This window comes from Labrus bergylta, chromosome 24 (genome assembly GCF_963930695.1).
Source record: "Labrus bergylta chromosome 24, fLabBer1.1, whole genome shotgun sequence".
Lineage (NCBI taxonomy): Eukaryota > Metazoa > Chordata > Actinopteri > Labriformes > Labridae > Labrus > Labrus bergylta.
Window position 1 is genome coordinate 11975653 of NC_089218.1, and position 15609 is coordinate 11991261.

At 40.8% G+C, this 15609-nt stretch overlaps 1 protein-coding gene across 1 annotated transcript in view; it reads left to right on the forward strand.

Annotated features, from left to right (window-relative positions):
* LOC109998075 (cilia and flagella-associated protein 47) overlaps positions 1–15609 on the forward strand; it is a 50057-nt gene that overhangs the window by 15782 nt on the left and 18666 nt on the right. The window contains 22 exon segments of the mRNA XM_065952276.1: positions 148–348; positions 818–918; positions 1065–1187; positions 4903–5128; positions 5239–5310; positions 5737–5874; positions 6448–6529; positions 6745–6840; positions 7070–7244; positions 7956–8053; positions 8533–8649; positions 9683–9817; positions 10318–10430; positions 11852–12002; positions 12269–12357; positions 12533–12616; positions 13150–13214; positions 13317–13453; positions 13887–13992; positions 14249–14503; positions 14597–14704; positions 15353–15480. Of these exon segments, the coding sequence (XP_065808348.1) occupies positions 148–348; positions 818–918; positions 1065–1187; positions 4903–5128; positions 5239–5310; positions 5737–5874; positions 6448–6529; positions 6745–6840; positions 7070–7244; positions 7956–8053; positions 8533–8649; positions 9683–9817; positions 10318–10430; positions 11852–12002; positions 12269–12357; positions 12533–12616; positions 13150–13214; positions 13317–13453; positions 13887–13992; positions 14249–14503; positions 14597–14704; positions 15353–15480 (2800 nt within the window).

Here is a 15609-nt window from a genome sequence, read left to right on the forward strand (position 1 = left end):
AGGATAAATTTTCATTATAGATCTATAGACCGTAAAATCTGTTATATAAAACTTTTTAAGACTTTTAAAACCAAATTGGTCATCAAAAAAGTTGGCTGTGTCCTTTATACCAGTGCGATCAATATACCTGTTAATCCACCTTTGCAGCGGAACTACTGTAACAGCTGAAGTGAATGAGGTGAAACTGGAGGATGGAACAACAATGCAACCTGTGTCCGTCATATTTCCAGAGGGTAGCACCTTCCCTGCCCAAAAGCAGGGTCAGGTTATCTGCAATGTGTTCTTCTGTTCTGCCACCCCACTGTCCATCTGCACAACTATCACCTTCACTGACCACCTGCACAACAGGTAAATGCCCCATATATCTTTTATTCTGATATATTTGTTGTTTTTTTGCCTACTTTCTTTCTTCATCCAGCTCTCAAACAGAAATAGTCCTGCCATTATATCTCCATTTGATTTGTTTTGCCCACTAGTTTCTATTCCTCTTCTTTACCCCTTAAGTATTATCTTTTGTAATCAGCTGCACAGAAAATTTGCTGTAAAAATATTGCTTCAACCTAATTCCAAGCATAGGCTTTCTCTTTTTGCATTTTCCCTGGCAATGGCAGGGTTAAAACCCATGTAGTTCTCCTTCACCTCAACAACATTTATTAAAGGGTTACTCTAGTGTCTCATGTTGTCAAATAATCCAAAAAATCAACAGTATTTTTTATTATTACTCACCTTTTCATTAAAACACATACACATTAAAACATTGATTCCAACTGTTTTTCTGCTTTTCTCTTAAATCTGACCTTCCTCTCTTTCTCTGTAGATTTAAGGTCAAACTGTGTGCCATTGCTGACAATAGCCAATTGACAGTCTGGCATTACATGGGCCTGCACCGATCTGATCAACAGATAGTTCTCAAGACTGGTACTGTATATCACAAACAAGTGCACATACATGGCACAATCCTGCCATGTATGTGCTGGGGGGATTATAACCATTTTGCAGCTGTGAAACTTTATCCAATATCTTTCTTAATGCATCTGATTGGTTTATGTGTCACTGTCATACAGGGGCCACAGCTGTTGAGGCCATCCTTCAGAATTATTACACTCCAAGTCCTGCACCTGGTCCGAATTCATCCTCCTCATCATCGTTTGATCACAACAGCTCAACAAACAAGACCTCAGTCTCAGGTCAGTAAGATTCACTGTATGTTTGTGTCATATAGAATAGAATAGTATAGAATAGAATAGAATAGAATTACTTTATTGATCCCAAACTGGGAAATTGTGGCGTTACAGCAGCAGGTTATCCAACACACAATATGAGTAAAAAAACACAATGTTAGCAATCGAAACACAATATGATATTAACTACAAAGTAAATAAGTACTAAAAGATATCAAAAATAAGAATGTGAATATATACAACCAGGATTTAACTAAGCATTACTAGTCTTAAATAGGTAGATTAAATATGGAAGATTGAATGTAAATGTGCAAAAACAGAGTCGTAGATGGTTATAAATTAAATATGAAAGATTAAATGTAAATGTGCAAAAACAGAGTTGTAAATGGTTGTTAATTAAATATGAAAGATTAAATGTAAATGTGCAAAAACAGAGTAGTAAATGGACAGTATTGACATAAGTTAAAGTGCATGAGTGTAGACATATTATAAGCAGAAACTATACAATATAACGGCGAGTAGACAGCCAAATGAAGTGAACATGACTGCAGGGATAATTTGTAAATTTAACATGTGCAGAACAGATGACAGTATGGAGAGACAGATATTATCATGATGACAGTTCTCTGCTCGCATGAGGTGAGCTGTTGTACAGAGTTATGGCCTTCGGTAAGAAAGATTTCTTGTATCTGTCCTTGTGACAGCGGAGTTGTATCAGTCTGTTGGAGAAGCTGCTCCGCTGTTTGTCCAGTAGGGTGTGCAGAGGGTGATCAGGATTATCCATAATGGATAACAGTTTGTTAAGAGTCCTCCTCTCTGTCACCACTACAAAAGAGTCCAGCTTGCAGCCTATCACAGAGCAGGCCTTCTTAATGAGTTTGTCCAGTCTCTTAGTGTCACCAGCTTCAATGCTGCTCCCCCAGCAGACCACAGCAGAGAACAGTGCACTGGCCACAACAGACTGATAGAAGATCTCCAACATCTTGCTGCACACGTTGAAGGATCTTAGCTTCCTCAGAAAGTAGAGTCGGCTCATCCCCTTCTTGTACACAGCCTGAGTGTTGGCCTTCCAGTTCAGTTTGTTGTCTATGTTGACACCCAGGTACTTGTGCTCCTCCACCACAGACACGTCCTCTCCCAGGATGCACAGCGGTGGTGTCTCTGTCCTCTTCCTTCTGAAGTCGATCACCATCTCCCTGGTGATTTCTTCCTTTCCACGCCACAAAGTTATCCACCAGCTCTCTGTATTCCCCCTCTTTCCCATCACTTATACACCCAACCACCGCAGAGTCTCCAGAAAACTTCTGCAAGTGGTATGACCTGGAGTTGTACTGAAAGTCAGAGGTGTACAAGGTGAAAAGGAAAGGAGACAGCACAGTCCCCTGTGGAGCTCCTGTACTGCTCTCCACCGTTCCAGACTGAACACTGCCAAGTCGGACAAACTGTGGTCTGTCTGTCAGGTAGTCAGTAATCCAGGTGTTGATGGACGAGTCCACACCCATCAACTGCAGCTTCTCTTCCAGCAGTTGTGGCTGGATGGTGTTGAATGCACTGGAGAAATCTAAAAAAGTGATTCTCACAGTGCAGCCGTTTCCCTCCAGATGTGAGTGAGCACGCTGCAGCAGGTAGATGATGGCATCATCCACTCCCAGGTGTGGCTGGTAGGAAAATTGTACAGGGTCAAGGGATGGTTTCACCTGCGGCCTGAGGTGGGTCAAGACGAGCCTCTTCAACACTTTCATCACCCAAGATGTGAGAGCCACTGGTCGATAGTTCTTGAGATCAGATGGTGTCGTCTTCTTTGGGGCCGGGACCAAGCAGGACGTTTTCCACAGCACCGGTATCCTCTCCTGGCTCAGACTCAGGTTGAAGAGGTGTTGCAGAATCTCAGACAGCTGGCTGGCGCAGGTCTTCAGAACCCTTGGGCTGATGCCGTCCAGGCCTGGAGCCTTGCTAATGTTTAGTTTCTCCGGCTGTCTCTTCACCTAGCCAGTTGTTAGAGTTGGGGGGATGGAGCAATTCACCTCAGAGGGGGAAGTGCATTCCTGTGGTGCGGGGCCAGAGTCCAAAGAGTTCACCATGGGGGAGGGTTGGGGGGAGGGAGAAAATACAAAGGGAGGCTGTAAGGTGTGAAGTACAGGGGTGTTGTTTGAGGTGGGTTGGGGGGAGGGAGAAAATACAGAGGGAGACAGGGAGGTGTGAAGTACAGGGGTGTTGTTTGAGGTGGGAGTGGCAGATGAAGGCTGTGCACTAAACCTGTTGAAGAACAGGTTTAGCTCATTCGCCCTCTCCAGGCTGCCAGAATGTTGTCTTTCTCTCCCTTTGAAACCAGTGATTTCCCTCATTCCAGTCCACACATCCCTCACGTTGTTCTGATGGAGTTTGGCCTCCAGCTTTCTCCTGTATGAGTCCTTGCACTCCCTCAGCTTTTCCATCAGATCGTGCTGTATCCTTTTCAGCTCCTCCCTGTTTCCAGACCTGAAGGCTTGTTTCTTTTTGTTGAGAAGGGCTTTCAGGTCACTGGTGATCCAGGGTTTGTTGTTAGGAAAACAGCGTACAGTCCGGGCCGGTAAAGCAGTGTTTTCACAGAATTTTATGTATTCTGTGATGCAGTCAGTCATGCTGTTAATGTCCTCTCCATGTGACTCGCAGAGTACATCCCAGTCTGTGGACTCAAAGCAGTCCTGCAGTGCCTCGTTGCTCTCCTGTCTGCACCCCCTAACAGTCCTTGTGGTCAGAGGCTGTCTTTGGACCAGGGGGATATACTCTGGTGTCAGTGGGACAGGTTGTGGTCTGATCTGCCCAGGGGGGAAGGGCAGTGGTACTGTATGCTTCCTTAACATTAGCATACAGAAGGTCCAGTGTTTTATTTTCTCTAGTTGGAAGGTTAACATATTGATGAAAAGTGGGTAGTGTTTTGTCCATTTTTACATGATTGAAGTCCCCAGTAATGGCAACAAAAGCATTTGGATGCTTAGTTTGAAGCTGTGAAACAGTAGAGTGAATGGCATCACTCGCAGACTCGGCATCAGCTGACGGTGAGATGTAAACAGCTATAACAATGGCGTACGTGAATTCCCTGGGCAGGTAATATGGGCGCATTCCAACAGCTAACAGTTCAATGTCCGGGGTGCAGAGATGTTCCTTCACACTAACATGGCCAGGATCACACCATCTCTCACTCACATACAGTGCAATCCCTCCACCTTTCTTCTTACCGCTCTTAATAACGTCCCTGTCCGCCCGAAAAGTCCTGAAGCCGGGTACCGCCACGCTGTGGTCCTGGATGTCCGAGTGCAGCCATGTCTCCGTGAAGCACATAATACTGCACTGGCGGTATTCCCACTGGTGCCGAACAAGCGCGTCGAGTTCATCCGTCTTATTGCCCAAAGACCTCATGTTCCCCATAATCACCGCTGGTACAGAAGGCTTATGTTTTCTCTTCTTAGCGCTTCTCTTAGCTCCAGCTCTGCAACCCCGGCGTCGCCTCCTCAGCTCCCCCGGAATTACAGGCCTTGCCCCGGGCAGTAGCACCTTGGAGAGCGCCATCAGCTGATCACGTGTGTAAACAATGCCCGCACTCAGCTGTGCGCTGCTCTCCGTTACAAAGAGTGTATGTGTATGATATGTTTAAATATCTGTTAATGTTTGAATGTTTATACCTTTATTTCAGCAGTATTTTGTTTAAAGTCCCCACTGTGTATGTATCTGTCCTCCTCAGACTCCCTTCCTTGCAGTGGAAGTGTAAGCAGCCAGGGCAGCAGGGATACAGACATCTTTCCAAACACAGACACCCCAACCAATTTTGGCGTCCCAGAATTCCCTGCGGCCAACTCAGAAGAAGGACTTTATTACCAGAATGTGTTGATGGCTGTAGAGAGGTGGTTTAGCCTCTTTGGGTGGCCGGGTGGGCCACTTCCTATCTCTGTACCACACACACTCAGAAGGTAAAACTCAGTAGTTAAGTTCAGCAGCCGCAATTAGAGGCATGTTAATGTCAGAGGATTTTAACTTTTAGGGACTTCAGTTTTAACGTATTCCTCCTGTTTTTCACCAGAAATGTGTCAAAAATTCAAACAAATCATTCCAGTGGACGGTCCTTTCGAGTCAGTCAAAACAAAGACTCCAGGTGCGCTTAGACAAATATGGAGGGTGTAGTTTGTAAATGAATTAACTTTAAACTGCAGAGTCAAATTTAGATCATGATAAAATATAACATAACTGCATGTTTAAATCTGTTTAAAAAAACTATGATACAAAGTAATATAAAGCACCTTAAAGCAGCTTCTGCCTGCTGGATGCTACATTTATGTATATGGGGAACTTAAGGATAAACAAGGGCCCTCGTGTGCAAATAATGTTTTTTTTAAATGGGAACGGGAATGTTTCTCAGGTTTTTATAGATTATGAAATCTTAGAGAGCTAAAATAGGGTCAAGGAAAATAATAGATTGTACCTGAACTGAAGCTCAGTCGGGATTTAATTTTCTAACTGTAGTGGCATCGATCTGTCTGCGGTTGCAGGAGACGTAACTTTATTGTGTTGTTGTGTCTAGGTCTGTAGTGGACATGCTTCATCACTTGACTGGCAAACAGATTCCTGGGATTTCTCACTGTCAGGCGTTTTCCAATGATATAGACAAGCGCACCAAGCAGCTGCTACAACAGCATGAAGCTATGCTTGCTTTTCTAAGGTAGGCCTTACACACCTTTACAATGCAACAGACATGTTTGACCTCTGCCATTTAAGACATGCAATTCTAATCTTTAAGTAATGTATTGGTGTCCTATTCTTAAAAATAAAAAATCTGTATTGTGTGTATTTACTTGTGTGAATAAAGATCGAGAATCTCACACACAGTAGTTATTCATGGTCACACTGCACCGACCCTCCTACTTTCAAATCACTGATCAAAACTCACCTCTTCAAACAAGCTTTTAATGTATGATTGTGATGTATTTCCTGTTTTCTGTTGTTTTACATTTATTGTTGTTATCTTTATGATTTGTGTGTAATGTTGCAATGTCTGTTAGTCTGTCCTTACTGTGCTGTTCTTTCTGTTTTTAACTATTGTAAAGTGTCTTTGAGTTTTTTAAAAGCGCTTATAAATAAAATGTATTATTATTATTATTTATTATTATTACCAAAGACTTCAGCAGCAAAATACATTGCTAGAAATGCTCAGGAGTGCATGTGTGAAAATGCCTTTAGTAAAGCTGTAAGGAATGTTGATGTAAAATACCCAAGACTGTAACTCTGTGTTCAGGGTGCAAGGAGCCTGCCTTTGTCACATTAGACCAGAGTACTTGCTGGACATACAGGAGTTCAAACACTGGTGCTTACCGCAAGTAAATACACACACTCAACAATGAAATCTTAGACCTGCACCATGTATATCAAATAGTATGTCCTTTAAATCAAGTTTTTGATCATTTAAAGACAGGAAACAATTGCAATTGCTTTAGCAGTGAAAACTCCATCCTATGATTACTGTCTTTTACTTAAACGTGTGCATATCTGGAGTGTCTTGTCGTCTTGACTTCCATGTGTGTATTTCTCTCAGGCTAATGAGGATGGAAACAGTCTGGACTACGGCAGTGTTGACTATGAGTCTCTGAGCAAACGGTCGTGGACTGATGTGCTGCTGCAAATATACAAGGTGTAAAACTCTTCTGACTCTCTCTATGTTTCCTCTGACATTATAAACTGTTCATCTCAGTACCATAACACTGGCTTTTCTTTGATATCTATCTGTGCAATATGATCGAAGTACAATTTTCCTTTGTTAATCCCTTGTACATTTTATCCGTTGGCTTTCTCTCCCTTATGTATTTCTCTCTCTTCCAGGCAGTGGTCTTGCAGTAACCTGATCTTGTAATTTATTTCAGGTGCTGGTATTATGTCGCGTGTCACAAAGTGGTCTGAATGCAAATCTGAAGCATGAAGACTTCCAAATCAGCTCACAGCCACTGAACAGTAACATTTATTCATCGTGGGAACTCCAGTTACTCTCTTGGCTCAACATACACTACCTGGGCATGAGGGAGACTGTGTGGGAAAAAGGTGGAACACATAACATGTACACACGTCTGTACGCGATCAAAGATCTTTTATTGCAGAAGAGGCTCCACTCTATGCAACCCCTACATACTAGCAAGTGTACTTTTTGTGGTTTCTATCTTTGTTTAAATTGGATTCTAATTATATCAATAATTTAAGACCATCAGCTAAAAGGTTTTTACACTAGAACCATCTCTATAAGGACTTAGGGCTATAAATTCTTTAAGAGAGCAGTTCCTGATCCAGACGCAACAGAGTAGAATGTTTTTAGAAACCCAGGAGGATTTTATTGTTTCACTCTGTTCTAGTAAGTATAGTTGTAATATACTTCTTAATCTGTTTCTGAAGCTCTTCCCCTTATCATTTTAAATATTAACCAACATTTGGAATTAATATAGATACATTTTATGCATATTCTTTCCAATGTCTATTGAACTTTTGCAGCTTCTTTCACAACTTTTGGGATGGTTATTTTATTTGGTGGTTCGGTTAAGTGGTTCTGTAACTTTACAAACTTTGCTACTTTTTTCCAATATGTGAAACAACTGCATTTCATACTTTCTGAATTCAGGTCAACCCTGTGGAAACATTTCCTCACCACTTGTAACATACTTTTATGTTCATGCAAGGCTTTAGGCAAGATGTGTCAGTACCTTTTGATGCCTGATATGTATTACTGATCTGCAGTAATTTCTTCCTGGTAATGGTTTGCAGGTAATGTCCCATCAGCTCGCTGGATCGTGAATTTCGACCTGGACTTGACAGATGGGCTGGTACTTGCTGCTCTGCTTGCTTCCTACTGCCCGTACCTGGTCAGTGTGTGCGCATGAGCGTGTCTGTTCATTTTGTGTGCAAACCCTCTTTAATGTGTGTGTAAGTCAATGAGGGATGGTGGTTAATGTCTGTAAGTGGCACTCTGATTGATGTGATGAGGACGCAATTAGTCCTGAACAAGATTAGTTGAACCTCTTATCATTCTAAGCACCTTTTTGTGTGTGCATGTTAGCGTCTAAGGGAGAGAGTGCTATTCACTCTGTATTTTAGTAGTGGAGTTTTTCCTGCAAGGGTCTGATAGGGAAATTTGTCTCAATCCTAAAATCATCTGTCAAAACCTAAAGTTTAAACCTTTTGCAAGCCAAAAACTTGTTTTACAGAGCATGTATTGGTACTAAGCCATGGGAAATACACAACCAAATGCCAGAGAAAATAGAAATATTATCCAAATGAAACATGTGGGGCTACAGATAAATCTTGTCATCTAATTCCACTTAACCACTGTGTCCCGAATTAGATCTGCAGCCACTTCCAAAGGATGTACACCATGACTAGCAACCTGGAGCAGATTCTTCACAACAATATCATTGTTGTGCAGGCCTTAACTGCACTTCGTCTTAACCTGGATATACAGGTAAATATCAGACAGGACTGGGTTTTTGTGTTGCACATTTAGATAACCAGGTCACCTAGTTTATGTCAGTAATATGAGACTATTTCCTTTAAAAAAAAAAAAGGAAAAATGTCTGACCTCAGTTACCAAAAATACTTATTCAACCAAGTTAGTTTTCAGGTTTAGCTCCGGGTCAGGTATAACAAATGTGAGAATCAATCAGTGTTTCCCCTTCCTTTGTCAACCCCATGTATTTGCACATTGTTTTATAACAACACATGCACGCGCGTACACACACACACACACACACACACACACACACAGATTCAGATTTAAGATATCTGCTCTGAATATTTTTGGATTGTACTTGAATAATTAAACATTGTGCTTCTATAATGTTATTAAAGTCTCTTTGTGTTCTGATTGCAACAATTAATGCTTCCTGGAGTCAAAAGCCACAAACTCAATTGATAAGCAGAGTGACCTTGGGAAGTTATCTTCTTTGTAACTCCACACAGTTATTTTCATTTTCAAACTTGAATTCTTCAACCCCAATGCTGACTCAGTTGACATAATTTAAGGACATCTATCAGACTACACAATCTCTCTCCACTAAAGGCTATGCACAACTTCTTTCACATTTGAAGTAGTATTCCTAACAGCTTGAACACTCACTGATGAGTTCAATCAGTGTTCCTCTTAGGCAAATATATTCGATCTATAGCTTTAAGTTAAAGCTGAAACTGAAGCTTTCATTATGAAATACAATTAGTATTACTTTTATTTAAAAGGCGAAGTGGACAGTTTTAATGCATTTAAACTTCCAAGTTGTTTAATATCACTTGACTTTATATTCCAACACTTGACAGACATACTGGAAAGAAACTTGTCAGCGCAATTATGTTCAATCTACTTGTGTCAAAATGTGGTTTTACAAAAAGAGTTTCTCTTAGGCATAAGTGGAGGCGTAAAATATGTCACTGTCATTCTTTCAAAGATTAGGCAACCTTTTATGCTGTGTGCCTCTGTATCTGACTGTGTGTGATGTGTTCAGCCCACAGACTTGTCAGACCCAAACCCAGTGCAGATGGTAATGCTGTGTGTTCACTTGTATGAGAGGCTGCCTCAGTACCTGCCTCTGCACACCATCACTCTCTCAGGAAGCCTGCACAGCACCTTCACTAAGCAGGTAGCCCACACACACACACAGACACACACAGTATCAACTTTGGTCTTAAAAGTCACCCAAATAAAAATTAAACTACCTGCCTTGTATATCAAATTCATGACCACATTGAAAGTGAAACAGCTTGGATAATAGCCTCCTGGACAGATAATGACACACACACAGAAACGCACAAATACTGCCACTGGGCTGACACACATTAACAGGATTATAGGCACACACACATACATTAATAGGATTATAGATGCAGCCACGCACACACTAACAGGATTACAAAAACAGACAAACATAGATTTGGGTAATGATGCACAATGTCAGGTTTAAGCCACATTACAAGACAAAAAACAGATGTCAGTTTGTCTCTGCTAAGCTAGATGGATTTCATTTTTAAATTGTTTTCTGGCAGCAGCATGTGTCTGTGTTTTTGTGGCTGTACTCTCCTTCTTTTATATGTATAAACAAACAGCTACTTCTTTTTGTCTTTGTGTGTTTGTGCACTACAGGTGCGTCTAAAAAGCCCATCCTCTAAGCCTGTAAAATACCAGCTCTTCCTTTTAGGAGAGGATGCCCATCTCTTCTCCCTTCCTGGTGGATCTACTGTCACCATTCCTCCAAAGTATGCTCTTTACCTACAAAATGTAAATCTCAATACAGTTTTGTAAAAGGTAGCATGCAAGTGTACAGTACAGAACAGTTTCCCCAGATTGAATGAATACGGTTAAATATAAAATATGTTGTATGTTATTATTATCATCAGCCTAATTATCTTTGGATGAACCAGTTACCTTCGAGCCTCCCCTGCCCTCACAAATTGTTTTAAGACGTTTTGGAAAAGTTCAAAAGTTGTTAGGTGGTGCTCCACTACAGGCAGAACCAGCTCTTTATGAACAATCCTACCAACTAGGGACTTAGAATCCAGGCAGTGTCATACCTCTTTTAAACCTATAAACAAGACGACTGGCTACACATGATAACTGAGTAAAGAATGGAAACAGACTTTTTGGACTGGTAAAGATTCAAGTTTGTTGTTAAAATGGACCATACATGTTTGTGCAAATATTACCTAAGCCTCAGAGGCATGCTAACTTTAATAAGAGATATTTAGTTTGAAAAATGTGGAAGAATTAGTTTCATGATATACAAAACAGAAGAAACATTTAAAATGTACAAGACCAAACGAAGAGTTGCACAAAAGTTGATTGTTATAAGTTGAGCTTACAGAAATTGTTCTCACATTTCACTCACGACTTTCGCCTTTCCCCTTAGATTTCAAAAAGACTATTGTGCATTTACCTGTTTGTATGGTAATAATGGAACTTAATCTGCTAACCCTAGATGAAAGAAAGTCAATTCTGGTTTTGTATTATGCACATCACTGTATGGGAATTCAGACTGAAGTATTCCTGCTTAGGTTGACTTACTAAAATTTGCATTATCTCCACTTTGATTTAGAACCCAATTTGTATGCAGTTCACTCAGGACACATCTCAAATGAACTATTTACAGGCATTTTTTTCCAGGTTAAAGCATAAATTATCATGCAAAAAGAGGAGTGTTGTGCGATGAAATTCTAATTATGAAACACTGGTGCATGCCTTGTAGTGTGCATCAACAGCAACCTCCTCTCTAAAACTGGTATCGTTAGTAAAGAACTGCTGTCTTTGCATCTGTACTTACAAAATAACTTGTGTCGGGCTGACCTGAGCACTGAAAAGAAAGCAAAAAAGTCTCTTTGACTGATTAAGCTCAGTGTCCAAGTTAAGTAAATTTAGCTCTGCCTGGAGACCGTGGCTCATTAAAATCTACCAGTTTTGGTCTCAAGTGAAGCCTTTCTATAAAAATAACCCATGTCCTATTTTGAATCCTCAGCTTAACTCTTAGCCATACTTTCTTTTATTAAGCACCCTGCCTTTATGCAGAATTAGCATTCAAATTCTGCTAATTCATCATTGTCATTGCCCTGAAACAAGAGGTCGTTCAGTAGACTATATATCCCTTTCGAGGCTTAAAAAGTTTGCTGTTGAATGTTGATTTCAGGGCAAGCACTGAAGTGACCGTCCAGTACAGCTGCTCCTTCATGCAGCCCAAGGAGGCAGTCCTGCTTTTCATCTCCAGCCCTCCTGTTGGCCTGTGCAGCACCTCACTCACCTTTAATCTGAAGACCCATGTCAGCCACATTAAACCCACAGTAAGTGTGATAAACTATTGGGTGGATTGATAATGTAACATTTTGAAGTGTTAACATAGATGTTTGCCTGCTTTCTGACCAAAAACTGTACAAAACATGAACGTAGTCATAGGGATTTGAAACCTAATTATGACATTCTCAGTATCTGAAATGTTATATTCACCTAACTTTTGGTCTATCTAGACATGCTAACTGCTTTTATTTTAAACGGATGGCTACTTAAAACTTGGTCATATGACTGTTTGCTTCCTATCGTCTGTCTTTAGAAAACTGTCAAGTGCAAATCTCCAAGCTATCAGCTGAAAGTGATCGAAATGCCAATAACCAACCGGTTCAGCAATGAGGCTATGTTCAGGTAGGTGTCTGCATGTATACAAGCTGTGACAGTTTAGAATAAGAGGTTTAAAATGAAAAAACGCTCTATAAAAATCCAAAAAAACAACAAACTTTAAAGGTATATACCCATTTTAGAGAGTTATAGAGACTATAAATCTGAAACTTTGAGCTTAAACTTGTGTGTGTTTGACTAGGGTGGTGCTGGTGGAGTCTCTGTTCAACCCACTGGAGCCTGAAAAAAGAGACAGCCTGGTTCAACAGGCCTCATCCAAGACCAAGTAAAACACGCTCTGTTGAGACACACACTGAAGATCCACATTGTACACACAAAGTGAAAGGAATAGACTGACACTGAAAAGTTTGGCAGCTTTTGAAGGGAGGGTTGTCAGATTTCTTTTACTTTTTGACAGATCTAAGAAAATGTTCCTAGCTAGTTACAAATGAAAGCAGGATAATACATCAAATTATCTGCATATAGATGTTTTACAGTAACTGAATCAGAAGATTTTATTTGTGAAAAAGACAGGGAGTTCCCCCTATTCGTCACAGCTTCTGAATGTGAGATAAGGTAAAGGCTCCATCCTCAGGAGAGTACTGGGTTGTCATTAAGAGTAGCTGGTTAGCATGCAACTCTGCCCCTCGAGACTTCTTCAAAGCCAAACATTCCAGCTCCTCCTCCTAATCAGGAATCGACTTTATGGATTTGACATATACTCTGAGGTTCATCTGAGGTGCACCTGAATAAGTGTGTAGTCTGATATCCATTATCTATGAATGATGATGATTTTCTTCCTCCGCCTCCCTCTTTCAGTGTAGAGAAGATTACTTCAGACAAGAGCTGTGGGGAGGGAATGGAAGGGAAACCCTCAGATCTCGGTAAGCACCAAACGCATACACATAGGAAATGCCATAATTACTTTTTAAGCTCCTTTGTGTCGACTGTCTTCATATGTGTCTCATTTCTGGGTGTGTTCCCAGATGTTGAAGACAGCGACTTCCTGAGTGCAGCGAGGAGTGTTCATCTGAAGTCAGGCCAAGAAGACTCTCTGATCATCCACTACCTGCCCTTCTGCCCAGGCACCAAATACTGCTCTGTGCTGCTCATTTGCCCACAGGTTAGCATGTGTGTCTTTATCACTGGGTAGTCTTTCAATTCCATGAAATAGACTTTTTATGAAATTATTATCCTTTTACTTTACTTAAAGTGTTGGATGGTAGGATCAAGTTTGAAAACAGACAAAGACAGAATATCATACTTAAACACTGTTTCAAGTTACCCTTATTCTGCCTCCTCGTAAAATTATGTGAGAAGTCGGGGTAAACTGATGTGCGAATTCAGGTTTGAGTCAGGGAAATTCCATACTGTGTTTATATCACATAACCAGTGCAAACAGCGTGCAGACAAGAAAGCAGCTTCATACTCCTTTCTGCTTAAAAGAATGATCTTTTCCACTTTTTATGTTGATACTGTGGATACGTCCAATAACACATAGCATTGATATAAAGACAAAAACTGTCATTATAGTGTGTGTGTGTGTCTCTGTGTAGGTGGGAGATATGGTCTATATGGTCAAGGCCACAGCAGAATTGCCTCTTCCTTCCCCTCTCACTGCCAGGCCCAGTTCTAATTTAGTCTCCGTCCTGCAAAACTCTGGTAAGAATCGTTCAGAACAACAAAATTAATGTAAGTTTTAATTATTGAACATTTGAATGCAAATATCTTCCAAAAAGAAAGGGTAAGTTTTTTCTTAGTGTACTGTTTATTGTTATCATCTTGTTTGATTACAACATGGTAAGATTGTATTCAAATTTCGGAGGTAATATTCTCTCTCCATACATGAAGTAAAGTACTTATAGTAAATAGTATCAATAAATATCAACCCTGAGGTTTTTTTTGTTTCTAGTAACAGACCCAGCTGTGTGTGTGTCAGTACTGAGCCTCCGCTGCAGGGTGGGCCAGGTGTGCGAGGAGGTCCTGTGCGTGCCGCTTGTCAATATGGCCTGGGAGCAAGCTCTGGCCATCTGGGGTCGGCACAGCATGAGTGCAGATGAACACAGGAGGCGGATGCTGACACACACTTTGCACAGCAGCACTGTTAGGGCAACCACAGCTGCTCGCAAGCTTCTCAAACATCAGGTACACACACACACATGCATCTGGAAGCGTGTCTTTGGATGAATCTTGAGAATATTAAACTAGCTGTCCATCATTTTTTCCTCTTACGCCACACAGATGGGAGGTGTTCCAGACAGAAAAGAACTAGAATACAGTGTGGAGGTGTCTTTGCCACAATACTTCACATTACCCAGTGCTGTTACAATACCTATAAAAGAAGAAACCAACATACCATGGGAGAATCCTACAGGTACACACATAAAAAGAGGCTCTATGGTTGTATCATTGAAGAAATATCATTGACTTGGCTGATCCATTCAGCAGTACGAGCTTTATTTATGGTCATACAGCCCTTTATGGTGTAAAATCAAAGTAGGTAGCCAAGTTTATTTGTAAATCCTTGTTTGTTTTTGTTGCAACTGAAGAACATTTACAATTAGACAGATTTTAATGAGGTTGAGTTTAGGAAATATTTTCACACACATGGAAACAAGTGTTAATAACAATGCTGCATGAAAAGAGACTCGAGAGGTGGAAAGTCCCACAGCTCCTGGTTTTGGATGAACTACAAAATGTTAATCAGCCACTGACATGTAGGGGTTCCCATTCACCGACAACAAAGTTCCACAAAGTACTAATTTGTTGTTTCGCAGTGCAACATTAAGTAAAACAGGCTTTAGATTGAAGATTTTTATTTTACAGCTGGAGATATAGTAAAGAAAATATTTTAAGCCCGTTTTTTTGTTGGTCTTGTTGGTCTTGAGGAAACATAGGAAATATTCCTGAGTTCCACAAAAGGTTTGATAATGTACTGTTGGTATTTAACCGATGTCACTGTCCACACTTTCCTTAATTTGTCCACCTGCTCTCCTCCCTGCATCGTCCTTGTGTTCAATAGATTGTGGCTGTGTGGACATCCCATTACGGTTCCAGGCAGACTCTGTGGGGCGATTTACCTGCCAGGTGGTCCTACATTCCTTGTGTGATACTAGGGTCTATGTGTTAGAAGCAGATGTTACTCCTAAGGTACATATACTAATGAATTGAAGCTTTTACCTGTAAAAAAAACAAAAAAAAACAATGAAGTAAATGCTGGATTACATATCGGTCCATGTGGTTATTTTTAATGTTAGCAGAACAAATCATCTGTTCCCA